Source organism: Hypomesus nipponensis, chromosome 18, assembly GCF_054491055.1.
Source record: "Hypomesus nipponensis isolate SF chromosome 18, ASM5449105v1, whole genome shotgun sequence".
NCBI classification, from domain to species: Eukaryota; Metazoa; Chordata; class Actinopteri; order Osmeriformes; family Osmeridae; genus Hypomesus; species Hypomesus nipponensis.
The window spans coordinates 6482174-6509079 of record NC_140378.1 but is presented as its reverse complement, the minus strand read 5'-3'; the positions used below and the strand labels follow the sequence as shown (position 1 = coordinate 6509079).

General features: G+C 52.2%; 2 protein-coding genes across 5 annotated transcripts in view; one reads left to right on the top strand and one right to left on the bottom strand.

The window, feature by feature from the left end:
* LOC146251753 (low-density lipoprotein receptor-related protein 1-like) overlaps window positions 1-26906 on the top strand; it is a 42446-nt gene that overhangs the window by 8890 nt on the left and 6650 nt on the right. For all 4 annotated transcript variants that reach the window (XR_014732023.1, XR_014732024.1, XR_014732025.1 and 1 more), the window contains exons 13-61: window positions 526-753; window positions 1072-1246; window positions 1578-1672; window positions 2173-2322; window positions 2572-2712; window positions 2928-3056; window positions 3254-3385; window positions 3569-3703; window positions 4004-4133; window positions 4354-4480; window positions 4639-4790; window positions 5209-5333; window positions 5600-5974; window positions 10251-10440; window positions 10592-10796; window positions 11007-11199; window positions 11316-11441; window positions 11573-11701; window positions 11818-11937; window positions 12094-12207; window positions 12337-12486; window positions 12695-12817; window positions 12929-13045; window positions 13311-13439; window positions 13606-13728; window positions 14657-14797; window positions 15113-15300; window positions 15910-16093; window positions 16223-16308; window positions 16429-16548; window positions 16701-16888; window positions 17436-17641; window positions 20044-20232; window positions 20369-20517; window positions 20915-21008; window positions 21164-21280; window positions 21508-21627; window positions 21735-21857; window positions 22131-22256; window positions 22511-22627; window positions 23525-23631; window positions 23877-24009; window positions 24200-24322; window positions 24476-24598; window positions 24743-24880; window positions 25305-25442; window positions 25646-25765; window positions 25909-26213; window positions 26527-26705. Coding sequence is in view for 1 of the 4 variants with exons in the window: in XM_084679569.1 (XP_084535695.1) it covers window positions 526-753; window positions 1072-1246; window positions 1578-1672; window positions 2173-2322; window positions 2572-2712; window positions 2928-3056; window positions 3254-3385; window positions 3569-3703; window positions 4004-4133; window positions 4354-4480; window positions 4639-4790; window positions 5209-5333; window positions 5600-5974; window positions 10251-10440; window positions 10592-10796; window positions 11007-11199; window positions 11316-11441; window positions 11573-11701; window positions 11818-11937; window positions 12094-12207; window positions 12337-12486; window positions 12695-12817; window positions 12929-13045; window positions 13311-13439; window positions 13606-13728; window positions 14657-14797; window positions 15113-15300; window positions 15910-16093; window positions 16223-16308; window positions 16429-16548; window positions 16701-16888; window positions 17436-17641; window positions 20044-20232; window positions 20369-20517; window positions 20915-21008; window positions 21164-21280; window positions 21508-21627; window positions 21735-21857; window positions 22131-22256; window positions 22511-22627; window positions 23525-23631; window positions 23877-24009; window positions 24200-24322; window positions 24476-24598; window positions 24743-24880; window positions 25305-25442; window positions 25646-25765; window positions 25909-26213; window positions 26527-26705 (7327 nt within the window). In the remaining 3 variants the exon portion in view is untranslated. The remainder of the gene's footprint in view (window positions 1-525; window positions 754-1071; window positions 1247-1577; window positions 1673-2172; window positions 2323-2571; window positions 2713-2927; window positions 3057-3253; window positions 3386-3568; window positions 3704-4003; window positions 4134-4353; window positions 4481-4638; window positions 4791-5208; window positions 5334-5599; window positions 5975-10250; window positions 10441-10591; window positions 10797-11006; window positions 11200-11315; window positions 11442-11572; window positions 11702-11817; window positions 11938-12093; window positions 12208-12336; window positions 12487-12694; window positions 12818-12928; window positions 13046-13310; window positions 13440-13605; window positions 13729-14656; window positions 14798-15112; window positions 15301-15909; window positions 16094-16222; window positions 16309-16428; window positions 16549-16700; window positions 16889-17435; window positions 17642-20043; window positions 20233-20368; window positions 20518-20914; window positions 21009-21163; window positions 21281-21507; window positions 21628-21734; window positions 21858-22130; window positions 22257-22510; window positions 22628-23524; window positions 23632-23876; window positions 24010-24199; window positions 24323-24475; window positions 24599-24742; window positions 24881-25304; window positions 25443-25645; window positions 25766-25908; window positions 26214-26526; window positions 26706-26906) is intronic.
* Window positions 6784-7839, bottom strand: LOC146251754 (allatostatin-A receptor). The gene has a single exon (XM_084681191.1). The coding sequence runs from the start codon at window positions 7837-7839 to the stop codon at window positions 6784-6786; it is 1056 nt and encodes a 351-aa protein (XP_084537317.1).

Genomic DNA, 26906 nt, shown 5'->3' with positions numbered 1-26906 from the left:
TGCGCGTGTAAATGCGTTTGGTATTCTGCTCCGAGTCCGTCCCTGCAGTGTGGATCTGAGGGAGAGAGAGCCCCAGGTGCAGCCTGCTATTAACCCTGATGTCAGACACACACACACACACACAAGTCCTTCTCACTTCTGGGTCAGATAATGCCGGCCAATCAGGCCAGTCTGTGACGAGGTGGTGTGAGGGAGACAGTTGAGTGGAGAGGCTCACCATCTGGGAGATGACTTCAGTCATCCTTCTGCTAGATCTAGAGCCATGGAAAAGTCCAGTCACTAATGACTTTGGTAATGTGGTGAGGTCACAGTAATACCGCCTCAACAGGAAATGATCACAGTGCATGAACTTGTGCCTGCGGTTCCTATCATTCGCTAGAAGAAGTAGTTCATATGTAAATCTGGAAGTTGAGACAAACAGTCGAGTTAATTGACAAAAAACTAATGACATTCCCTATAAACCAGGAATAAATGGTGCGTCACAATTAAATGCTTCCCCCGTGTTTACATATCCTGTTACCCCAGAGTCTCGTCAGTTCCTGCTGTACGCCCGTCAGATTGAGATCCGGGGCGTGGACATAGACAACCCCTACTACAACTACATCATCTCCTTCACCCTGCCGGACATCGACAACGTCACATCCGTGGACTACGACTCCCAGGAGCAACGCATCTACTGGCTGGACGTCCGAACTCAGACCATCAAGAGAGCCTTCATCAACGGGACCGGGGTGGAGACGGTGGTGTCGGCCGGTAGGGACTGGCTGGGAGACTAGTTTACAGTTTCTGATTCAATCTCTTACCATTAGACGCTTATAAGCAAATTGAATGATAACATCAGCAGAATCAGTCCCATCTGGGTGTCTTGATTAGAAGGTGCATCTCACTTTAAAAATAGCCATAAGTAAAGTACACTTACATTTCTTTATTATTTGTTTTTGTATCCACAGTATAAACCTTGGTAACATTTCTTTATTGAAGATGTAACATATATAGAATTTCGGATTATTTATCGATGCAGGTATGCTCTAATAAGCTCCGAGTGACCTTTAACCTCTGCTTGCTGGACAGACCTTCCTAATGCTCATGGGCTGGCGGTGGACTGGGTGTCCAGGAACTTGTTCTGGACCAGCTACGATGCCAACAAGAAGCAGATCAACGTTGCCCGACTGGACGGCTCCTTTAAGAATGCAGTCATCCAGGGCCTGGATAAACCCCACTGTCTCGTGCTGCACCCTATACTGGGGTGAGTTAGATGTGCACACACACCCATACCTATACACACACACACACACACACAATCACAATCCATTAACTGTGGGGAGGCCACATTGTCACATATACAGATAGAATAAGGAGTCAGGTGGCTGAGCGGTTAGGGAATCGGGCTCGTAATCTGAAGGTCGCCAGTTCGATTCCCGGCTGAGCCAAATGATGTTGTGTCCTTGGGCAAGGCACTTCACCCTACTTGCCTGTACTTACTGTAAGGCGCTCTGGATAAGAGCGTCTGCTAAATGACTAAATGTAATGTAATGTAGAATGGATTTGACCTTTGCTGACCCCTGTTTGTGCTCCAGGAAGCTGTACTGGACAGACGGTGACAACATCAGCATGGCCAACATGGACGGCAGCGACCACACTGTGCTGTTCACCAAGCAGAAGGGGCCTGTGGGTAAGTGTGCACCCTCCTTGATGAGGGCTGATTGCTGGACTGGATACGCTATGACTGTACTGTATATCAAACCTCCATCCAATGAGGTAACACTTCAACCTTGAACTTGAGTATTTGTATTGCCCAGTTACAATATATACAGTACAATATATTTGACTGTATAATATAGCCATCAACTTACCAACACGGCCTGTGTAAGTCTGCCCACAACTCCGGTTTAGATCAACTCAGCTCCCTCCCTCCCTCCCTCCCTCCCTCCCTCCCTCCCTCCCTCCCTCCCTCCCTCCCTCCCTCCCTCCCTCCCTCCCTCCCTCCCTCCCTCCCTCCCTCCCTCCCTCCCTCCCTCCCTCCCTCCCTCCCTCCCTCCCTCCCTCCCTCCCTCCCTCCCTCCCTCCCTCCCTCCCTCCCTCCCTCCCTCCCTCCCTCCCTCCCTCCCTCCCTCCCTCCCTCCCTCCCTCCCTCTTTCTCTCCCTCCCTCCCTCTTTCTCTCCCTCCCCTAGGCCTGTCCATTGACTATCACAGCGAGCAGCTGTACTGGATCAGCTCAGGGAACAGCACCATCAACCGCTGCAGGCTGGACGGCTCTGAGCTGGAGGTCATAGAGGGGGTCAAGGGCAAGCTGACCAAGGCTACAGCACTGGCCATCATGGGTACGGACACACACAGGCAGGCCTGGCTTGGGTCTAGTCTGCCTGGATTGGTTTATTTTTGGGGTAGAGCTGACAATGTTTATGTCCTTATTGTAGATTTCTTGGTTTTACAATAAAACCACACACTGACAAAATATCTGTTTATATAGAAAGGTTTCTTTTCTGTCAGTTTTACAATAGACAGAATAATGTATTTAAGGCTAGTTCATTTGATATGCAATTCCAAGGGTTTTGTTCCCCGGTGTGTAGGGGACAAGTTATGGTGGGCGGACCAGGGCACAGACCAGATAGGAACCTGTGATAAGAGTGATGGGGGAAACTGGAAGGTGTTGCGTAATAACACGTCCCCCATGATGCACATGAGGATCTACAACGAGACTATTCAGACTGGTACGGAGAAACATCATATTATGACCAAACAATAAGTATTTGATCAAATAAAAAAAAAGAGTTCAAAATGCAACATTCAACTCACTGTACTGTCCAATGTAGTCCAATGTATTCTATTGGCATTCTTAGAAAATACATCCCTTTCCTATCTTTTGGCTCAGAGCATGGCTCAGTTCATATGTGGTCCTTGTTATTAACATTGCATGTGTGTTCAGGAGGGATCAACCTGTGCAGCAAGGCCAACGGGGACTGTTCCCAGCTGTGCCTCCCCACCTCCCGCACCACTCGGGCCTGCATGTGCACCGCAGGGTACAGCCTCCGGAGGGGGCAGCAGTCCTGCGAGGGTAGGACACACTCACCCACCCTCACACACACACACACATACTCGCCTGCACACACACACACGCGTACACAAGGAGAAGTTCGCCCTGTTCGCGCACAGACGCTCTCACACACGCAATGGACACGCTGCTCAAACGACCGGTCGTGAGGAAGGAGCCGGTGTGTGTAACTGTGTGTGTGTGTGTGTGTATGTGTGCAGGCATGGGCTCCTTCCTGCTCTACTCTGTTCATGAGGGCATCCGAGGAATCCCCCTGGACCCCTCCGACAAGTCTGACGCCCTGGTGCCCGTCTCTGGCACCTCGCTGGCAGTGGGCATCGACTTCCACGCTGGTGAGTGGCACCACAGCCAGCCAGAGTGTGGGCGTCGTGGACCCACATCAATCGGACCTATTTACATGTCGCCGACGTTTGTTTCGTTTGCGTCGCGTTTGGCGGCTTTTTCGAGTGGGGTGCTGGAGTTGGGTTGTCAGGACTGTCGAGTCCATGTTAAGGCGGTGTGTTGTGTTCCTGTAGAGAACGACACCATCTACTGGGTGGACATGGGCCTGAGCACCATCAGCAGGGCCAAGAGAGACCAGACGTGGAGGGAGGACGTGGTCACCAATGGGATAGGCAGGGTGGAGGGCATCACTGTGGACTGGATAGCAGGTCAGGACCCACGACACGCTACACTAGATATACACACAAACACCTACTATACTCCAACACACTCTCGCACACACACACACACACACACTACACACACACCTACTCTACACCAACAAACACACACCTTCACAACATATACACACACCTACTCTACACCAACAAACACACACCTTCACAACATATACACAACACCTACTCTACACCAACAAACACACACCTTCACAACATATACACACACCTACTCTACACACACACACACACACACATCCATCCATGCTCATGTTTGCTGTGGTCTCCCAGGGAACATCTACTGGACGGACCAGGGCTTTGACGTGATCGAGGTGGCCAGACTGAACGGCTCCTTCCGCTACGTGGTGATCTCCCAGGGCCTGGACAAGCCCCGCGCCATCACTGTCCACCCAGAGAAAGGGTCCGTTCTAACAGGCATCCCTTAATACACTCAAGGAGTTTATTAGAGATTCGACTTAACGATTTGGGGTCTGATCCTTAAAGTCCTTGTTCTGGGTAAAACTTAATCAAGGGCTCCCAGAGTATTTGACTGTATTTTGAATAGTATTTGACTTGTTCCACAGCCATTGTTTTTGTTTATAGTACTTACTGGCCGTGTGTGTGTGTGTGTGTGTGTGCAGGTACCTGTTCTGGACAGAATGGGGTCTGTACCCTCGTATCGAGCGTTCTCGTCTGGACGGTTCCCAGAGGGTGGTGCTCGCCAACACCAACATCCACTGGCCCAACGGCATCTCCATCGACTACCAGGTCTGCACACACAGTCACACACACACACCCTGTCCACTAGATACTTGCTCATCATGGATGAATATTTACTGAAGCGATTTTCAAGTGAAAAAATACTTTTTTCCTTTAAATCTTATAGTGAGAAAGGTAGTAGTTATTGTGTGTGTGTGTGTTTGCAGGAGGGCCTGCTGTACTGGTGCGATGCTCGTACAGACAGGATCGAGCGCATCAACCTGGAGACGGGAGAGAACAGGGAGCTGGTGCTGGTGAACAACAACATGGACATGTTTGCTGTGTCCGTCTTTGAGGGCTACATCTACTGGAGCGACAGGTCACATAATTAACTACACCTCTCTCTCTCTCTCTCTCTCTTTTTACATGTTTTTATGCGCTAATCTGATAATAATATTAGAGATTTTATTTATTAATGAATGTGAATAATTTATGAGCCAGTTTTGGAGTGTACTGGTGCACTGCAAAAATGCAAAAAAGTATATATATATATATATATATATTTGTGCAAACATATTCGTTTTGAGCTTGCTTTTGCTTAAAATGAGTACATTTGGCTGCCAGTGCAGTACAAAAAAATGTCACTTCATAAGATTTCTTAAAACATTTTAAGTAATTGACTGAAATGAAGTTACCAGCTTAGCCATTTATACTAGAAACAAGTCCAAAAACACGATGATAATCAGATGTAGTTTGCAGTGTGCTCACAGTGTGAGGGGGGCTGTGTGTCTGAGCAGGACTCACGCCAACGGCTCCATCAAGCGAGGCAGCAAGGACAACGCCACCGACTCAGTCTACCTCAGGACGGGCATCGGCGTGCAGCTGAAGGACATCAAGGTCTTTAACAGGGACAGGCAGCAAGGTGGGAACACGCACACGCACACAGGCCACACGCACATGGGCCACACGCACACGGGCCACACGCACACGGGCCACACGCACACGGGCCACACGCACACGGGCCACACACACACACGCCAGCACTTACTGGCACCTTCACACTCGTAGTGGACCGGAGCCGCAGGTGTGCGAGGGAGGGACATGCGCGTGCGCACGTGCACACTTTGTATCCTTACGTTGCGAGTACACAGTGTGCTCAAGTGTGTCTACCCCCCCTTCCCGCTCCAGGCACCAACATCTGCAAGGACAACAACGGGGGTTGTGAGCAGCTGTGCCTCTACCGCGGCAACGGCGAGCGCACGTGTGCCTGCGCGCACGGCATGCTGGCGGAGAACAACAGCAGTTGCCGCGACTACGACGGCTACCTGCTGTACTCGGAGCGCACCATCCTCAAGAGCATCCACCTGTCAGACGAGACCAACAAGAACGCACCGATCAAGCCCTTCGAGGACCCGGAGCACATGAAGAACGTCATCGCCCTCACCTTCGACTACCACGGGGGAGGAGGGAAGGGGGCCAATCGGATCTTCTTCAGCGACATCCACTTCGGGAACATCCAGTCCATGAATGACGACGGCTCAGACCGCAAGATTGTGGTGGAGAGTAAGTGCTAGTCGTTGGTCGATTATCTTTTCATTTTATTTCATCCTCCCCCCCACCCCCAATCTTTTTATCTTTTTACCTATTTACATCCCTGTTTTCTAATCTTCACTCACACACACACACACACACACACGCACACACACTCCTCCCCCGAGCAGTGTGTACCAGAGAAACATCTCTGTCTCCACTCACACCCAGTTTATAAAGTCATGCTGTCATTCATGTTGACAGCACAGAGCCCCTGGAGGGAGCTGCTGTGATGAGCACACAGCAAGAGCCGGTCAGCTCGGGGACCCAGACGTCGCTTAGCGCTGCTGGAAACACACACACAGACACACCCACACACACACACACACACCCACACACACACACACACCCACACATCTGCATTCACACGAGCACAAACACACTGCACACAAGCACACTTGTAGTCTGTCACTTGGATTCCATCGTATTAACTATTCAACAACAAACTCTACTTGACTTCCACATCATTGGAAAAAAAAGAACGTTTTCACATCAGAAGCTGAAAGATCAGCTTCTGAAATGAAAAAAATCGTAGAAAGTGCAACAGCCGAGACAGTTGATTTGATGGTTTTATGATTGTTGACACAGAAAATCCTGAATTTATTCCGCATGAACTTTGTACTTTATGAATGGTGCAAAAAGAGTTCTTTCACATGCCTAAATGCCTGGTGATGGAGAGATGAGTGTGCACAGCCCGTAGGTGGCAGTGCCTACAAGGTGTTCAGTGGTGAGCCTTAGTTCCGGTGAGTGTTACATGGTCGCGTTCCACCCTGCCCCTACAGTCAGGGCTGCCCTCTGTCAGAGGGCGTGTCCAGCTCCACAGAGTTAAAAGGCTGCACCATGTCCCTGCCCATCACGACAGGACAGCCAACCAGCAAACGCCTACACCCCGCCCACCGCCCGCGCCCCAGCTCCACCAGATCCTGCCGGAACTTCTGGGACATGAACACGTAGAGCACCGGGTTGACCACCGCGGACGATGACGCCAGCAGCCGCACGAAGATGGCCAAGGACCTGTGGCCGGCGTTGACGTTGATGGTGCCTCCTATGAAGGAGAACATGAGGGCGTAGGAGGGAAGCCAGCAGAGGGTGAACACCACCACCAGCAGGGCGGAGGTGTGGGTCACCTGCCTCTGGTAGCGCTCCAGCTGGGGCGCGCGGCCCCGCTGCTGGGTGCGGCGCAGGAAGCAGAAGATCCGGGCGTACATGAGCACGATGACGCCCAGCGGGAGGGCGAAGGCGAACAGGAAGAGGGCGGTGCCGTACACCAGCTGGCTCAGGCCGGACAGGAAGGCGAAGCAGTGCAGCGCCGCCGTCGTGCTGACCGTGCGGAAGGCGAACTGCGGCGCCGCCAGCGCCACGGCCGGAGCCCACAGCAGCGCCGCGGTCAGCTTGAGGCACCGGTGCATCCGCGAGCGGAAGGCCCACGTGGGGTGGACCACCGTGAGGTAGCGCGTGACCGCCAACGTGGCCAGCGTGTAGACGGAGGCGGACGAACAGGCCACGCCCAGGAAGCTGACCAGCTTGCAGAGGAAGCCGCCGAACGGCCAGGAGCCCAGGACGATGGCGGCCGTGTGGAAGGGCAGGCAGAGCAGGAGGAGCAGGTCGGCCGCGCTCAGCGCCACCAGCAGGGTGTCGGTCCCCTGGGCCACCAGCCCTCCTCTCCTCCGCCGCCTCCCCGCCATGACGACGATGACCAGGGAGTGACCCAGCAGCCCCGTGAGCAGGATGAAGCTGTCCAGCATCGGCACCACGGTGGTCAACAGGGTGGGCAACATCCCCTCGTAAGTCCTGTTGGCCCACTTATGGGAGCTAGCGTTCCCCAAAATGAGCCCCATAAGGTCTCTCACGTTGGCACGCTGAGACACACCTCCACCCTACTGCCTCACACTCATCCCTCTCTCCACCAATCACGCTGACAGATCAGAAGCAGAGTCGACACTCATGATGACAGGCTAAATGGGCAGTCAGTGTCTCTCTGGTCAGCTATCACATCTGCTTGCGGTCTTTCCTTCACACGTAAATGTGATTAGTTCTGGTTGTTTGTTAGTGTGTTGCTCGTTCAGGGTTTGTTGTTATTTTGATTTGCACAACTATTTGCACGTGTTTTCATTGATTAATAGTCCAGGCAAATCTTATTTGGGAAGTACAGCAAGTTTCCATTCCAAAGATTGAAAATGAAAAGAAAAATCCATGGAAACTTCCCTAGAACACAAGCTTTAAGAGTAGTCCATCTCTAAAATAACGCTTGGAAACATCTTATATTCCGCCAAGAGAAAGAAGTTTGGTGTTAAAAAAGGAAAAAAAGAACAAATGTCAGTCCAGCCCTGGCACTGAGCTTGTATTGATTTCTTGAAACCAAGCAACCCTGGACAATGTCATCGTGGCGATCGCTAGTGTCTCCGCAATTCCACATTAAAAGCAGTCAATGCTACTTGATGCTAAGTGCTCCCAGCGCCGCTGTGGTCGTTGGTCATTTAGTGGCTCTTCACCAGCTGGCCAGCCCCAGACTCAACTAGCCGGGCGAGGCTGAACGATGAGGAGGGAGACGGGGAGGGAGACGGGGAGGGAGACGGGGAGGGAGAACATGGAGGGGGAGGCAGAGGAGGATGAGGTAACATGCTCATTGCACTGTCGTCAGTGAGGCGGTGTCGTCGCAGCGTTGCAGGCCCACCCTTGTTTACACAGGGTGATGAAGCGGTGATGGAGGGAGGTGATGGAGGGTGGTGATGGAGGGAGGTGGGGGCGTGGTCTCAGAAGATTACATGCCATTTAAACCTCTACTTCTCGCCATTACTGTCCAAAGTCATTCTTTGTGTGGTAAATTATAGTGTAGTATATGTGTAATCTTGGAGTAACTGAGTTACTTATGGTACTGTAATGGGAACGTTTTGTATTGTGGCTGTATGTATACATTACCAAAATGGGTTTGAATGCACATGATGGTATAGATTGCAACCTTTCACCACCCACAAGCAATTATTGACTTTTAAACATTGGCAAACATTCACATGGAGTGTCCAGGGGTTTTATTAGTGAGCAATTGTGGGTCATAAAAAGATCCTCTGAAAAGTGATGCAAGTCCGCTGAAGCTAAACCCTGAAGGAGCTGGGAGACTCTGGGGTCGAGGGAACTTTATGATGTGGGGTGGCCAAGGATACTGCAAGCTGTAGAATACTGAAAATGGGTCGCGCTGAGCGAATATAGGGGATGTGTGTGTGTGTGTGTGTGTGTGTGCTTGTGTGTGTGTGGAGACTGCTTCACACTAACGAGCTTAGCTCTCTCCTGACGTGTTCAGCCCACCAGGACCCTAAGGTGACCCAAGTAGCTCCAGTGGACGCTTTTGTTGTGTTTTTCTTCTGGAAATAACAAGTCACTATGAATTAGAGGGTCCAATGGGGAGCAGGGCTCGTGTGTGTGAGAGCAGCCAAGCGTGAACCAACCGGATGGTGTCCACTAAACCAACTCCAGAAACAGCAGGCCTGCAAAGACCTAACTCTATTACACAATCGCCCCCCTCCAACTCTGTTATTCACCCAAAAAGGAAAAAGAATTGTATTTGAATTAGTTTGTCCTTCTCTCTGTTTCTTTTTGTGTTCGCTCTCTCTTTTTCCGTCACCTTCCCCGCTCTCCCTAGCCACGACCCTCTCCCTCGCGGCGCCTCATCGCCCTGGAGCTGATATGGGCCGACAGGGCCATATAAGAGCGCTTCCCAGTGCCATTTAGACGTCGCTCTGAGTTAACCATGCATGCAGCCTGTTCCATCTTTAAAGATGATTTACTATTACCGTGAGGAGTAGCCCTGCAGCGCCCGGCAACAAGGAACCTTCTTTCATTGGCTGACAGGCCTGCCGAAGGCTTCTCTGTGGGTGACTTTTCCTTAGGCTTTGTCCCCTGACCAGACTCCTCCCTCTGAGACACCAAGTCAGAGCAGTAACAGAAAGGTCAGACTCTGCTGATATCCAGGCAGTAATGGGTAGCGAGACAAGATCACAATTGGTTACGGAGAATAGTCCACGCAAAATATCGCAACTGAAAAGGGGGAGATAATATTCTTCTGGCTTTGGCTCCACCAGGTCCTTCGACAGCACAGCCAGTCTCTCCTCTAGAGGCTAGAGGATGATAATGTCACCAACACCTACGCTAACTCCCCCCCCCCCCTCTCTCTCTCTCTCTCTCTCTCTCTCTCTCTCTCTCTCTCTCTCTCTCTCCCCCTCCCTCCCTCTCTCCCTCTCTCTCTCTCCCCCAGACGTGGGCTCTGTGGAGGGGCTGGCCTACCACCGGGGCTGGGACACCCTGTACTGGACCAGCTTCACCACCTCAACCATCACCTGCCACACGGTGGACCAGAGCCGCACGGCGGCCTACGACCGCAACACCGTGGTCACCATGTCGGAGAACGACCACCCCCGCGCCTTCGTGCTGGACGAGTGTCAGGAGTAAGAGGAACCAGCCTCCTCAAGTCCTGTGTGGCATTAAAGGGCCCCGGGACGCTGGAGTCACGATGCTAGTACGACATGGTCAGGAAACTGTTTTCTGCTTTGTTTCTGTGTAACTCCTTTCTCCCCGGTGTCGTTTGTCCCTCTGCAGCCTGATGTTCTGGACCAACTGGAACGACCACTCTCCCAGCATCATGCGGGCGTCTCTCAACGGCGCCAACATGCTGGTCATCATCGGCAGCGACATCAAAACCCCCAACGGTCTGGCCATAGACCACCGAGCCGAGAAGCTCTACTTCTGCGACGCCACGCTGGACAAGATTGAGCGCTGCGAGTACGACGGCAGCAGCCGCTACGTGAGTTGTCACATCAGCTGCTCGGGAGACCCGCGTGACGAGAGTCCACGTGACTCGGTTTGACGTCGTCGACAGAATGGGACGAAATTGACCTCGTGCCGTGTGCATGGAGCTCATGCAGTCCACGGCTGGAGATGACGTCAGACCAGCGTGGGTAGTTGAATCTGGTCCTGCACCCTTAACTGAAGGCCCAACTGAACCTTTCTCCAGGTGGTGTTGATGAATGAGCCTGTGCATCCGTTTGGCTTGGCCCTGTACGGGGATTACATCTTCTGGACCGACTGGATCAGGAGAGCTGTGTTCAGGGCTGACAAGTTCACTGGGGGAGACATGAAGGTGCTGCGCGCTGACATCCCCCAGCAGCCCATGGGAATCATCGCCGTTGCGAACGACACAAACAGATGTAAGTGGTCGGGCATCGTTACGTAAGGAAGATTTCTGACATCTTGTGCAAACGTTCTCCTCAGAAAACTCCCAACTCTAAACACTTTGCTCTGCCTGGGCTCTCATGTGGCGCAGGTGAGTTCTCTCCATGCCTGGCCAACAACGGCGGCTGTCAGGACCTGTGTCTGCTCCGGTCGGACGGACGGGTCAAATGCAGTTGCCGTGGAGACCGGCAACTTCTGGAAGACAACACGTGCTCAGGTGAGTGGTTGGAGCTGTGTGACCTCGTCGCTGCAGGATCCTCCGTGACTAAACTCCCTGCTTGAAATGAAAACTCGTGTCCATATTGTGTTGTGTAACTTCTGCTAACTGACGTTATTTGCTCTCGTCAGCTCTGAACATGTCGTGCAGCAGTGTGGATGACTTTGAATGTGGTAATGGGGAGTGTATCAGCTACAGTCTGACCTGTGACGGCATGGCCCATTGCAAGGACAAGTCGGACGAAAAACAGTCCTACTGCTGTGAGTTCTCACACGCTGTGAATGACTTTCATTATCATTTAACACCCTCGTATTGATTTGGTCCCCTCGAGTTTAGAAACCTGCTTATTTCCCTACTGTATCACTGTGGGTTACAGCCAATCGCCTGTGTAAGCAAGGCTACAGACGCTGCATTAATGGCCGCTGCATCCGACTCCAGTTCTGGTGTGACGGCACGGACGACTGTGGAGACCACTCAGATGAGCTGCCCTGCAACAGTGAGTCTGTGTGTGTGTCTGTGTGTGTGTCTGTGTGTGTGTGTGTGTTTGTTTTTGTGTGTTGTCTGGTAACATCATAACTACCAACCTGCTGGCCCTGACTGTTTATTTCTTCTTGGTCACATGACCTCTTAACGCGCTCGTGTTCCGCCCCAGTGACCCTCTGCAAAGCGGGAGAGTTCCAGTGCAAAGACGGCAGCTGCATCTCCAACTCCAGCCGTTGCGACCAAGTGGTCCACTGCGAGGACGCCAGTGACGAGATGAACTGCTGTAAGTCCCCCCTAAGCGCTCCAATCGAGCAATGGAACGTTTGCATCGAGCGTAAAGTTCCTTTCCGCTTTTACTAACCCCTCTCTCTCTCTCTCTCTCTCTCTCTCTCTCTCTCTCCCCCCCACCCAGTGCCGACCAACTGCTCGCGTTTCTTCCGCCTGGGGGTGAAGGGAGCCACGTTCCAGAGCTGTGAGAGGACCACCCTGTGCTACCTGCCATCCTGGGTGTGTGACGGCACCAACGACTGTGGGGACTTCTCTGATGAGATGAACTGCCCAGGTCAGTCCACCGTTTTCAGGGAGACGACCTTCCACGTCTCAGTAGGTGCCGGTCGTGGATTTTCTCCCATCAGTAGGGAACAAAAACGGGAATATGAAATGGATTTATATCTAAGAAATGCGACTTCATTTCTTTTTTTTCTTTTTTTTGTAATGCTTGACGTGTGAGACGCTGAGATTGAGGGTGTGTGTCTGCTGTCTCCCGTCAGACAAGAGGAAGCTGAAGTGTCCCCTGAACTACTTCTCCTGCTCCAGTGGGCGCTGCATCCCCATGAGCTGGACGTGCGACAAGGACAACGACTGTGAGAACGGCGAGGACGAGTCCCACTGTGGTCAGTCGCCCCCTCTCCTAGCCGGCAGGAAGTTTGGGTCGAGGGATTTCTCTGTTGCTCGACGGTTATGCAAAGTCCTGTTCTCATGTGTTGTCGACGTCCTCTTTGCAGACCAGTTCTGTTCGCCCACCCAGTTTGAGTGTGCCAACCACAACTGCATCCACGCCCTCTGGGAGTGTGATGGAACGGACGACTGCGGGGACAACTCTGACGAGGGCAGCAACTGCTGTGAGTGACCAGCGCCAGCGATGCTTCCAAAGGACCTTTACTATCTTTACAACCTGTACTCTACAGCTTCTATGTCGTTCAATATGTTCCCCGCACTCAGCGTCATACGCAGCCAAATATTTGTCACGCGAAAGTGTAAATTAAATGATGCAATGCCAGAGTGAATCGTATGGCAGGGTATCATGGAGCCGAGTTTCAGCTATGAACCTCTTTGTCTGCTTTCAAAAAGAGTTGTTTGACCTTCTGTACGCCGTGTGTGTGCTAGTGTCGAAGACGTGCAGTCCGGAGGTGTTCCAGTGTCCGGGCTCCCACGTGTGTGTGCCCCAGCACTGGAAGTGTGACGGGGACAAGGACTGCCCGGATGGGGCTGACGAGAACGTCAAGGCCGGCTGTGGTGAGACTGACACACACACACACACCACATCTCTTCATTATTACCCTGCTACATGACTGCTACATCTGAAGGCTATTTTAGAAGGGGCATCCCAATGCCCAATAACATTCAAATTCCTACGCTAACCCCATCTCCCTCGCTTCTCCTTTCCTCCTCCCTCATTCAGTGTACAACAACACCTGCGACGAGAACGAGTTCATGTGTCAGAACAGAGACTGTATCCCCAAACACTTTGTCTGTGACCATGACATCGACTGTACCGACGGCACGGACGAGTCTCCTGAGTGTGGTGAGTGTGTGTGTGTGTGTGTGGAACGAGCCTCATAGCATGCAGAGCTAACTCTATGTTGACAACACTTTACCCCGAGGTTACATTCGGTACCATGTGCCTAGAGCAATACCTATATCAAAAACATCGCTATGTACACCCATACGTCATCAAATGGTGTTTCGTGTTAGGGTTATGGCTATCATTAGGGTTGAAGTTGAGGTAGATGGTGTGAGGGCTTGATGGATGTTTTAAAGGGGCAGTTGAAGGTTGTATTTAAATAAGGTCAATGTGAACATCCACTTTAAAGCCTATCCTTCCCCAGACCAAGTTTCACTTGTACTGACTTAGACTTCATTTTGGTTTAGCAGTACAACTACTTAGCTGTTACATGGCACAATGTAACAGCATTCCCCACCCCAACCCTGCTCTGCTGTGTAGAGTATCCCACCTGACCCTAACCCTGCTCTGCTGTGTAGAGTACGCCACCTGACCCTAACCCTGCTCTGCTGTGTGTAGAGTATCCCACCTGACCCTAACCCTGCTCTGCTGTGTAGAGTATCCCACCTGACCCTAACCCTGCTCTGCTGTGTAGAGTATCCCACCTGACCCTAACCCTGCTCTGCTGTGTAGAGTATCCCACCTGACCCTAACCCTGCTCTGCTGTGTGTAGAGTATCCCACCTGACCCTAACCCTGCTCTGCTGTGTGTAGAGTATCCCACCTGACCCTAACCCTGCTCTGCTGTGTGTAGAGTATCCCACCTGACCCTAACCCTGCTCTGCTGTGTGTAGAGTATCCCACCTGACCCTAACCCTGCTCTGCTGTGTGTAGAGTATCCCACCTGACCCTAACCCTGCTCTGCTGTGTGTAGAGTATCCCACCTGACCCTAACCCTGCTCTGCTGTGTAGAGTATCCCACCTGACCCTAACCCTGCTCTGCTGTGTAGAGTACGCCACCTGTGGCCCAGAGGAGTTCCGCTGTGCTAACGGACGCTGCCTCAACCAGAAGATCTGGGAGTGTGACGGAGAGATCGACTGCCAGGACCGCTCCGACGAGGCCCCCAAGAACCCCAACTGCCTGGACACAGGTGTGTGTGTGTGGGAGTGTATGTGTATGTGTGTGAGTGTGTATCTGTGTGTGTGAGTGTGTATCTGTGTGTGTGTGTATCTGTGTGTGTGTGTGTGTGTGTGTGTGTGTGTGTGTGTGTATCTGTGTGTATGTGTCTGTGTGTGAATATGTATCTGTGTGTGTGAGTGTGTGTGTGTGTGTGTGTATCGTGTATGCTCCTTTTGGTTTCTTCTTGTGGAAGCCTTCCAAAGTGAATAAAAGGCCTCGCCACCTATTCCTCCCTCCCTGCTGATGTGGCTGAATGTGAACGCTTCCTGTCCGCCCTGCTTCACAGAGAGGAAGTGCAACGAGTCGACCTACGCGTGCCGCAACGGCAAGTGTCTGAACGAGACGCTGCTGTGCGACCGCAACGACGACTGCGGCGACGGCTCCGACGAGCTCAACTGCTTCATCAACGAGTGTCTGAACAGCAAGCTGAGTGGCTGCTCCCAGCTCTGCGACGACCTCAAGATCGGCTTCAAGGTCAGCGCGCGCGCCGCCCTGCGCTAAACCACGCCCGTCGCCCGATGGTTTACATTTACGCATTTAACAGACGCTTTTATCCAAAGCGACTTCCAATAGAGGGCTTTACAAAAGTGCAGAGGTCACTGATCATAACAAAGCGATAGCCCCAAACATTGCGGGTAGCCAAAACATGAAGCATACATTGTGAAAACTAAATAAGTCCCAAAGGGAAGAACCATAAGAGCATGTAGTTAAACAAGATACAAATAAACATGAACCTCAAAAAAGTACAAGGGTGTACTTGCAAAAAAATAAAATAAGCAAGCAACAAAAATATTTTGCACAGCAAGTACAGTAGTTTTAAGTCAGTTACAACTGACCAACAACAGCAACAAGTCTCTCAATAAGAGTCATTGTGATCCTGGGGGAAACATCAGATCCAGACAAACATTCCTAAGTACAACGGCGGGTTTGCCTGGACCTGATGTTTCCTCCAGGATCACAATGATTCTTATTAAGAGACTTGTTGCTCTTGGAAGACCCGGCTGAACACAGGACAGGGAAGTTGTGTGTGTGCGTGTGTGTGTGTGTTGACACGCCGTCTTGTGTCCCGCGGGGTCCTCGCAGTGCAGGTGTCACCCCGGCTTCCGTCTGAAGAGGGACGGCAAGACGTGTGTGGACGTGGACGAGTGCACCAGCAGCTACCCCTGCACCCAGCGCTGCATCAACACGCACGGCAGCTTCCACTGTCTCTGCGTGGAGGGCTTCCAGCTCAGCCCCCACGACCCCACCGTCTGCAAGTCCACCTCCGGTGAGAGCTGCGCGTGTGTGGTGGGAGGGGTGGATGGTGTGGTCTGGGTTTAGCAGGTGTATTGTGTGTGTGTGCGTGTCCCAGTCTAACGTGTGTGTGTGTGTGTGTGTGCCGTGGGTCCTCTCCTAGAGGAGGAGCCCTACCTCATCTTTGCCAACCGTTACTACCTGAGGAAGCTCAACCTGGACGGCACCAACTACACCCTGATCAAACAGGTTAGACACACAGCCTCCATCTCCATCGGAGGAGCAGCAGCACCACCCACGCCTGCTGGGAACGGCTGTACTCACCTGTGTGTGTCTGTGTGTCTGCGTGTGTGTGGATGTGTATTTCAGGGTCTGAACAATGCAGTAGCCCTGGACTTTCACTATGCAGAGCAGATGATCTACTGGACGGACGTCACCACTCAGGGAAGCATGATTCGCCGCATGCACATGAACGGCAGCAACGTCGAGGTAATTTGGTCACCCTTCCCCACCTGTGAGTCTGACTGGACAGTCTGTTGTTCGCTGTTCTGTGATTGGACAGCTTGCTCGTCACTCTATGGTCTGGTCAAATAGATGCACATTTTGGTTCTCGTGTGACCGTGTGATTGGCTGTGGGTCAGGTGCTTCACCGGACCTCCCTCAGTAACCCAGACGGGGTGGCTGTGGACTGGGTGGGCGGGAACCTGTACTGGTGTGACAAGGGCCGGGACACCATCGAGGTGTCCAAGCTGAACGGAACCTACCGGACCGTGCTGGTCAACACCGGGCTGAAGGAGCCCAGGGCGGTGGCGGTGGACATACGACACGGGTAGGAAACAGCACGCTGAGCCTCGTACACACTGTCCCTGTGACCGAAGCCTGACTGATGAAACCACTTTAGTTTCGCTGAGGACTGGATGTGAAAGCCCAGATGAGGACTGCTTTGTGTGTTGTATTATAGGACTGAATAGTCACCGTACCATAGCGTATTACTGTATCATATGTCTGCATAGCAACCATGCTGCTCTAACCTGTCTGCTAGGGAGGGGTTATTGTAGCATGGGACTGTATGGCGTAGCATCGTTTCCCCTGGCAGGAAGGGATGACTGGAAAGATGCGCAGTAGGGGTTGGCTGAAAAAATTGATTCACATATGAATCACGATTCAGTCTTCTAGCGATTCACATCGATTCACAAATGTAAAAAATCAATTTTTAAGCGATGTGTGACCCCAAGAATTGTTTCGAATCGAATCGTGAGTTACCAAAAGATTCTCCACCCTTAATATGCAGCACATCCCAGCAGCGACTGTGTACCATGCCAGGCGTTCAGCTGGGTGGTGCAGTATGTGGTGGGTGATGAGTGTGGCTGTTCCAGGTACCTGTACTGGTCTGACTGGGGCGACAGCCCCCACATCGGGAGGGTCGGCATGGACGGCAGCAACCGCAGCGTGATCGTGGAGGACAAGATCACCTGGCCCAACGGCCTCACGCTCGACTTCATCAACGACCGCATCTACTGGGCCGACGCCAGGGAGGACTACATCCAGTTTGCCAGCCTGGACGGAACCAACAGACACACGGGTAACACACACACACACACTGTGCACACACACACGCACACACACACTGTGCACACACGCACACACACGCTGTGCACACACACACACACACGCTGTGCACACGCATACAGTACATACATGACATGCGCTTATACAATGTACGTGCCACGTGCATGTGCGTTCACTTGTGTGTAAATCTAAAAATATACATGCGCATAAAGTGCCCCCCCCCCCCCACACACACACATACACACACTGAACCGGCTGATGAGAGAGAGGACTCACTGCTCCATTTAAAATGGAGTACGTCAGCAGTTATGTAAAACGCACTGAACCGGACAAACACACACCCATCCAACCGGACACACACACACAGCCCCTCAACCAGACACACACACTTACCCAAACACACTCACACCAACATACACACACACACACACACACACACACACACACTGGTACGGGAGCTGCACACAGAGCAGAGTGGGTGCAGCAGAGTGTTGTAGACCCCCTAGAGGACCAGGCCTCTGAATGGAGACGATTGTTGTGACCCGCGGGCGCCCAGCCCTGCACAATGACTGGCCGGCAGGCGGCCTTGTTCGAGAGCCCGGCACAATAGTTGATATTGTCAGTCGACCAGGCGAGCAGAAGAATGCCCGAGCGGGAGGGAGCTCTGCCAGTGAAATTCCTCCTGCTGCCAAAGCCCCTGACGGACAGCACATCTCACACAGAGTGCATTCTGGGAACTAGCTTTAGACCATGTCGCTGGTGTTTTCCTTGATCCAAGTGGGGGTGCCTGGTTCACGTGTGTGTGTGTGTGTTTGTGTGTGTGTGTGTGTGTGTGTGTGGATGCAGAGCTGTGTTTAAGGTGGTGGGGGGGATTCACAAGCAGGGCTGTGAGGTCAGGTTCAAACATGGAGTTCCACTTCTTTGACACATGGTCACTTTGTGGTGTTGGTCCACCTGTAGCCCGTCCTCTCCTCCATGTCCCCCAGCCCGCTGACTCACACTCACTAGAGGGACCACCCGTGACCCGCCCCGCTATGCCCTGTACCGCACTGCATTTTCAGCCCTTGTCCCGCACGTCGCATATCGAGAAAATGTCCCGCATTTTCATCAGTCCGTTGGTTTTTAAATCATATTAAGAAAACGTACATGTGTTTTTTCGCCTTTTTAATAAAGAATTGTATTTATTTACTTATTTTTACAGCGTTGTTGTTCAACTATATTTAACAGCGCTGCGTGAGAAGTACGAATACAACAGCCGTTTTTAAAATCCTATCCAATGGTTCAAAAGAAAGACGTAAACACGGTCACTATAGGTTGTGACAGCTGTAAATCCAAACGTGGAGCAGTGATTCCTTCCATGTGTTCCCTGTCAGAAAACAAATTGATGATTTGGTAAAAAATTTAAATAAAATCAAGGCGGCATAATGGCAACAATAAAGTGTTCTTTTAGTAAAGACTGGGCTAGGACACATACCGGGGCGGGGCCGATAGAAGGAGATACCGAAAGAGTGTTTTGCAGTCTATGTAAAAACAGCTTTTATTTCACGTTTTTTATGTTACATTGTGATGTAGTGGTGTTTTCTGGAAGGTACTAAAGAACAAAGCATAATACAAATGTTTTTATTAAGTTAGATAGACATTATATAACAGTTTCAGGTTATGTTTTAATGTTGGTAACATGCCCCACATTGTCCCACACAAACTTAGTAATCGTCCCACACGTGGTGTGTTTGATGGTGGTCACCCTAACGCACATACACACTAATGCAGTCATGTCTGTTTGTGGAGCGAGATACCATGTTTGAGTTCAGATAAGACTGGTTTAATGGGATGTTGATCTAACTGCCCTCCCATCTCTGCTCCAGCCTCATATTACAACATTGCTAATGCTGCCTCAGTTTGTGCATATTTACTGTTTTCCACAATACTATGATTGTCTCTATTGCGGTACTAAACTACTTGTGATGTGTGTTTTTGTGTGTACACTTGCTTGTGTGTGTGTACTGTACACCACAGTGTGTGTTTTCACCCTGTTGGGCTACTGTGCTGGTGCTCTAATAGAGTTGCGTTTCCATAACAGCATGTTCCTGACACACGCACACAAATGCACACACACACACACAGTGCAAACACAAGAGGCATAATGATAGGAAAACTCTGTGATTAGTGTGCTAAACCCCAATGAAGCGTGACATCATGTCCAGGACAGCCCGGTCTCTGTCATGGCTGTGGTGAATGCTGGTGTCACTGTTGGATGTTTGGTACTACCTGTCTCGAAATTTAAGGTTCCAAAAAATATGTACTTTTCCTTTTGTTGTCACTGGTCAAAAATAGATGTTTTTCTTTGGCTTTTCAATATTTTCGGACTCATGTGTCTTAATCTGGGCGTGTTTGTGTGTGTGTGTGTGTCCACAGTTCTAACCCAGGACATCCCCCACATCTTTGCCATGACGCTGTTTGAGGAGTACCTCTATTGGACGGACTGGGAGACCAAGTCCATCAACAGAGCGCACAAGACCCTGGGCACCAAGAAGACCCAGCTCATCACCACCCTGCACAGGCCCATGGACATCCACATCTACCACCCCTACCGCCAGCCCGAGGGTGACACACGCACACACACACACGCACGCACACACACACGCACACGCCTCATCTGCCATCCCAGAGTTAGATGCTAAACTCTCTTGCCAAAGATTTTCTTTCTAATATCCTCTGGCTCATCCTCTTCCTCCTCCAGTCCGGAATCATCCGTGCCAGACCAACAACGGGGGCTGCAGTAACCTGTGTCTGCTGTCCCCCGGGGGGGGGCACAAGTGCGCCTGTCCCACCAACTTCTACCTGGCCTCGAACGGGCGCACCTGCATGTCCAACTGCACCGCCAGCCAGGTGAGCAGCAGGGCTCACTGGGCCCATGGGACCATGTGACCATGTGATCAGCTGACAGGATCTGGGCTGTGTTTGATTCGGCTCAAGAGTTGCCGCCTGTGGAACTGTTCCCCTGGTGTCTGGACAGTGGGTGAAGGACAGGAAGCACGCCACAGTGTTTGTTAGGACTCGACCCCAGTCTGTTCATGATATAGACGGCACCTGTAGGACTGGTGTTGCTGGGTAAGAGCTCTCTGTCTGACAGCTGAGGGCCTCTTGTCGTGCACAGCAGGAGCTTCTGCCGCTTGCTGTTTGATCAAGTGTTTGTGTCTGGGGATCATGTGTTGACAGCTGACAGGCTGTCTAGCGAGCTCCTTAGCGCCTACCTGCTACTGTCTGACCTTCTCTTGCTTTCCAGTTTGTGTGTAAGAACGACAAGTGCATCCCCTTCTGGTGGAAGTGTGACACCGAGGACGATTGTGGGGACCGTTCTGACGAGCCTGCTGAATGCCGTAAGTGTGTGTGTGTGTGTGTGTGTGTGTGTGTGTGTGGGGGGGGGGGGGGGGGGTGGGGGGGGGGGGGGGAGGTATGAACTTGGCATGTTGGGAGGCAGCAGGTTGGTGTGACAGACGGAGAGTGACTTCCTGTCCCCTCTTCCTCCTGTCAGCGGCCTTCAAGTGTCGTCCGGGTCAGTTCCAGTGTGGCACGGGCATCTGCACCAACCCCGCCTACATCTGTGACGGGGACAACGACTGCCAGGACAACTCTGACGAGGCCAACTGCGGTACGGCAGCCATTTCTGTCTCCGTCCCTGACGCGTCGTCTGTGTCGCACGCACACTTCCTGTCTCTCTCCTTCACACACACACACACACACACACAGACACTGCTCATCTTCCCTCTCTCCTTCCGTACGCCTTTCATCATTCCCAACTTGTGCATTAATATTCTGTCCTCTTTTACATTGCTCAGTCTCTGACCTGTCTGTCTGTCTGTCTGTCCTGCTCCACAGACATCCATGTGTGTCTGCCCAGCCAGTTCAAGTGCTCCCACCCCAGTCGCTGCATCCCAGGCATCTTCCGCTGCAACGGCCAGGACAACTGTGGAGAGGGGGAGGACGAGAAGGACTGTCGTGAGTTCCCACTGCCTGTCTGTCCGTCTCCACCGTGATGTCCTTGTCTGCTTCTGCCGTGTGCTGACACTGACGTCTCTCCACCTCTCCTTCCTGCTCCCCCCCAGCGGAGGTCACCTGCGCCCCCACCCAGTTCCAGTGTGCCATCACCAAGCGCTGCATCCCCCGCGTGTGGGTGTGCGACCGCGACAACGACTGCGTCGACGGCTCGGACGAGCCGGCCAACTGCAGTACGTCACGTCTTCAACCCCCCCACACACTCACTTTATTCCCCTGCTGTCTCCCTCCTCCTCTCCCCTCCTCCTCCTCCCCCCTGCCCCCGCTCGTCCTACCCCTGCCTTGATCACCTCCAACCCCTTGCTTCTCCTGCTCCTACCGTGTGTGTGGTTCTCCAGTGTGTGTGTGTGTGTGGTTCTCCAGTGTGTGTGTGTGGTTCTCCAGTGTGTGTGTGGTTCCACAGTGTGTCACACCCTCACCCCCTCCTCCTCCGCCCCCCCCTGCAGCTCAGATGACGTGTGGTGTCGATGAGTTCCGCTGTAAGGACTCTGGCCGCTGCATCCCCGCTCGCTGGAAGTGCGACGGCGAGGACGACTGTGGCGACTCATCAGACGAGCCCAAAGAGGAGTGCGGTAAGTGCGCCGTTTCCTAGGCAACAAGGGTTGTCAGACAGGCACAGGAGGAGAGCATCTCTCGGTCACACCCTCGAGACCGTGACCCTGTTTTGGGTGATTGTTCTTTTCCTGGCGTGATGGTTGTGGATGGTCATAGCGCGATGCTCGCTTTGTATCGGTGCAGAGCACTGCTGACTTTCGTAGCTTGTCTATTCCCTGTGTGCTGAGTCATGTGACAGACTTGATGTGGTATGGCTGCTGTGTGTGTGCAGATGAGAGGATGTGTGAGCCCTACCAGTTCAGATGCAAGAACAACCGCTGTGTGCCTGGCCGCTGGCAGTGTGACTACGACAACGACTGTGGGGACAACTCTGATGAAGACAACTGCAGTAGGTGTCCCTGACACACACACACACACACACCAAGGTGTTGGACAAGGAGAGTGTGTAAAGTGTTTTACACAGGAAGGTTGTCCGTTATTCAGTATGTAATACCCTTACTGTGCTAAGGCATTCGGCCAACTTAGCGAGTGGTTACGGTTTCTTAGTTGTTGTGTCGCTGACTCAGTCCACGGCTCCTGAACCATGTCGCTCTGATCCAACATGCTTGGACGGGGCGAGGCCTGTGCTTCTCAGCACAGCTCGTACCAATCCAGTCATGTCCGATCAGGCCTCAGTGGACACACAGTCCACATCCCACCTTGACACCAGCATCTCACCTCATCTGTTGTCTGTTTCATTTCACCCACTGTGCCCACGGCCTCTTCCAGAGGTAGGTGTCTCCACTCTCAGCCCTCCTCCTCACTCCCCTCCCCTCCCCTAACCTGCCTCATGTTCCCCATCCCCATTGCATCCCACTCTGTCCCGACCCCATCCCGGTCACTTATACGCCCGAAAGGAATCTGCTGGGACAGGTCAGAGACAGAGCTCCAGATTGACATTTCTAAAATGTCTTTAGGAATGTTAATTGTAGTTAGCATTCAAACAACTTTTTCATAGATGTCATTCATGGGTCATCATGTACAGATGTGTTTTAAGATCCAGAGGATTTAGCAAAAAGCTGTTTTACTTCCTGATAAAATCAGTCAGTTTAAAGTCTGTTTGTGTAGGTTGTGACTCCCATGTTGCCCTGGTTCAGAGAGCTCCTCTTCAGCCTCCCTCCTGCATGTCCGTCCCACGGCTCATGTGCTCTCCCTAGTTTAGTGTCGTGTCTCGGCTGTTGGAAAGCAGTTTTCCTCGAGGCTGTACCAGTTTACCTGGCCTGACGGCAGACTTCTCTCTCTCCAGCTCCTCGCCAGTGTTCGGAGAGTGAGTTTGCCTGCACCAACGGTCGCTGCATCGCTGGGAGGTGGAAGTGCGATGGCGACCATGACTGCGCTGATGGATCTGATGAGGTACTGTAAGCTAGTGACTTAACTGATCCTCAGTGATCTCTGGTACACTGAAGCATGCGACCTACAGGTGGAATCCTGTTATTTCACAGGATTCCAGACTGGTTTTTACGTTTTGCAACAAGCTTTTCCAAATCAGTATGAATTGATAGGATAGGATGCATGCGGGACTGGATTATTCACTGGGATTTAAACCCCGATGCTCTTGGAATATTCCGTGACGGCGGTGTTTGTGCTTGCGTCCTCAGCATGGCTGTGACCTGAAGTGTGACAGTGACCAGTTCCAGTGTAAGAACGGACACTGCATTCCCATCCGCTGGCGCTGCGACGCCGATGCCGACTGCATGGACGGCAGCGACGAGGAGAAGTGCAACAGCACTGGTGAGTGTGCCGGGATGTTCACGCTCATCCCGCCAAGCGTTTGGTGCGCGCGCGTTTCCGCGGACGAACGCACCCAACAGTGGACACGCGTCGTAGATATCGTAACTCCTTGTCCCGCTCATCATGGGATACTCTTTCAGAACGTGTCGGTAGCTAGGCTGTAACGGTTCCCCTCTCCTCCCTGTGGCAGCTGCGCGACACTGCCCCCTGGATGAGTTCCAGTGTAACAACTCCCTGTGTAAGCCCCTGGCCTGGAAGTGTGACGGAGAGGACGACTGTGGAGACAACTCTGATGAGAACCCCGAGGAATGCAGTGAGTACACCACACACTCACTCACTTACACACACACACATACTCACACACACCACACCCACACCACCAGAAGACACACCTCTCCACACACACACATCTGGGTCCTAAAGCCTGTTCTGACCTGTTGCCATCTCCTATCTGCCACTCCCCTAGGGAACTTCCAGTGCCCTACCACCAGGCCTATGCGTTGCCACAACGACCGTGTGTGTCTGCGGGTGTCCAAACAGTGCGATGGTGTTGACAACTGTGGGGACAACTCGGATGAACTGAACTGCCGTGAGTTGTGGGAACCAGCTGCCCTGACCTCCCCTCAATCTATTTCTGCTCATGGGATTGTTGTGAAATGTACTGTAGCTGTAGTGTGTGCGTGTGTGTGTGTAACCGAACTTACAACCGTTTGATGTGTGTGTGTGCTCCCAGAAGCCCCGCCGGCTGTTCCCTCATGTGAGAAGGACGAGTTCTTGTGTAACAACGGCAGGTGCATCAGCTCCAACCTGCGCTGCAACTACTTCAACGACTGTGAGGACTACGGCTCTGACGAGATCAGCTGCAAGACAGGTGCAAGTCTCCACTTGAAGCAGAACTCACGTCTTATAGCATGCAAAGTGAAAACATAGTGAATCAACGTGATCCCAGTCAAAGTTGTTAATTTTTGTAGTGCTAGGAACTCCTTACAATTGAGAATCTTCATTGACGCTTTAAGTTCTATGTGGTGCTTTTGTCTCAACCAAACCAATCCCTTAAATGAAAAAGCTGTTATCATAGAAGTGTGCTTACTATACATTCTAATGCTCAGTGTTTGGAAAACAACATATAAACTGAAACCGTAATGCATTCAACCTCACCACATATACCGGTAGCTAATTCATGACATGTGGTGGTCAGTAATCCCTTCACCATTGATGTGATAGCAACACACAGCAAACAGTGCTTGATAGCGACCCCAGCTAACAGTCCCTAATGGCTGTGTGTCCGCATGCAGACACCAAGCTGAACGACTGCAGGAGTAACAGGACCCTGTGTGGGGACGGAGACGAGGCCCACTGCATCACCAACGGGACCGACTCCTTCTGCTCCTGCAAGCCAGGCTTCCAGAAGACTGGACACAACACCTGCCAAGGTAGGAGGCCACGCCCTGGGAGCCCACGTCCGTCCGAGTCCTGTCCCCTCTGGATTCTCTGTCAAGAGATGCACGTGCTGCTGGATCTAAGGAGCTCCTTTCCGTCCTGTAGAACACGGCAGTGGAGGACGAGTCTGTGTTCACTTGTTTCCTAACCGCCCCGTCACTGTTTCCTAACCTGTCCTTTTCCTGACCCGTCTCAGATAAGAATGAGTGTCAGCAGTTTGGAATTTGCTCCCACATCTGCAACAACACCAAGGGCTCCTACAAGTGCAGCTGCAGCAAGTACTTCTCCAGGATCAACGACACCTGCAAGGCAGACAGTAAGGGCACGGTTCTCAAATGGCTCATTTAGCCAGGATGCCAAAGGCCAAGAACTTGTCAAATAAACAAATGTGTTTGTGTTTGTGTTATAATTGAGCCAACTACTTACATACATCCATGCGTATCCCCCCTCCTCTCCCAGGCCTCAACAGCAGCAGACAGGTGCTGTACATCGCCGACGACAACGAGATCCGCAGCCTGGACCCCAGCATGCCCAGCTGGCGCTACGAGCAGATGTTCCAGGGCGACGCCAACGTGCGCATCGACGCCATGGACCTGCACGTCAAGACCAACCGCATCTTCTGGACCAACTGGCACACGGGGCGCATCTCCTACCACGAGCTGCCCGGAGGCTCCGCCCCCTCCGGCCCCTCCGCCCCCTCCGGCCCCTCCTCCAACTCGCACCGGCACCGGCGCCAGAGCGAGGGCGGGGTCACCACGCTGGAGGTGAGGCTCGCCACCAGCGGGCGTCGGTTTGTGTTCTCGTGTGGGCGGGGCTTCTTTCGAATTCACTGAGGATGCTACCGCTAAATATGATTTTCTTCATAAAAAGTGTAGGGGGAGGGGGGGGGGGGATTTGTTGTTTTCAAAAAGTATAATGAAACCTACACCCCTGTTACACACACACACAAAAACATGACACATATTCTTACGAAGAATAAATATATACAAAAAAAATGTTTTTGCACCCGAGATTACAAGACCGTCAATCCCTGTCACAAACAAACTCCAGCCAGTGACTGTCTCCACACTCCATCAGATCCCAGAGCTGAAGATGCCTCGTGGCATAGCTGTGGACTGGGTGGCCGGGAACCTGTACTGGACCGACTCTGGACGGGACGTGATCGAAGTGGCCCAGATATCAGGCCGCAATCGGAAGACCCTCATCTCTGGCATGATCGATGAGCCCTATGCCATCGTGGTGGACCCACAGAGAGGGTGAGGGAGCAGCCAGGACAGGGAAGATGTCATAAGAAATCCCCAGTTGCCAGTTCTACTTCCTCTTTGAGTAGTACTCCTGTTTTCCCGTTTTCTTGAGGTAGTACAGGATCAGAGCATAATCGTGTTCATGAAAGGGCTCTTCTTCAGAGCTGCTGTTACGGCCAGACCTGTGCTTGATGAAAAGGATGCCCTTTCAGT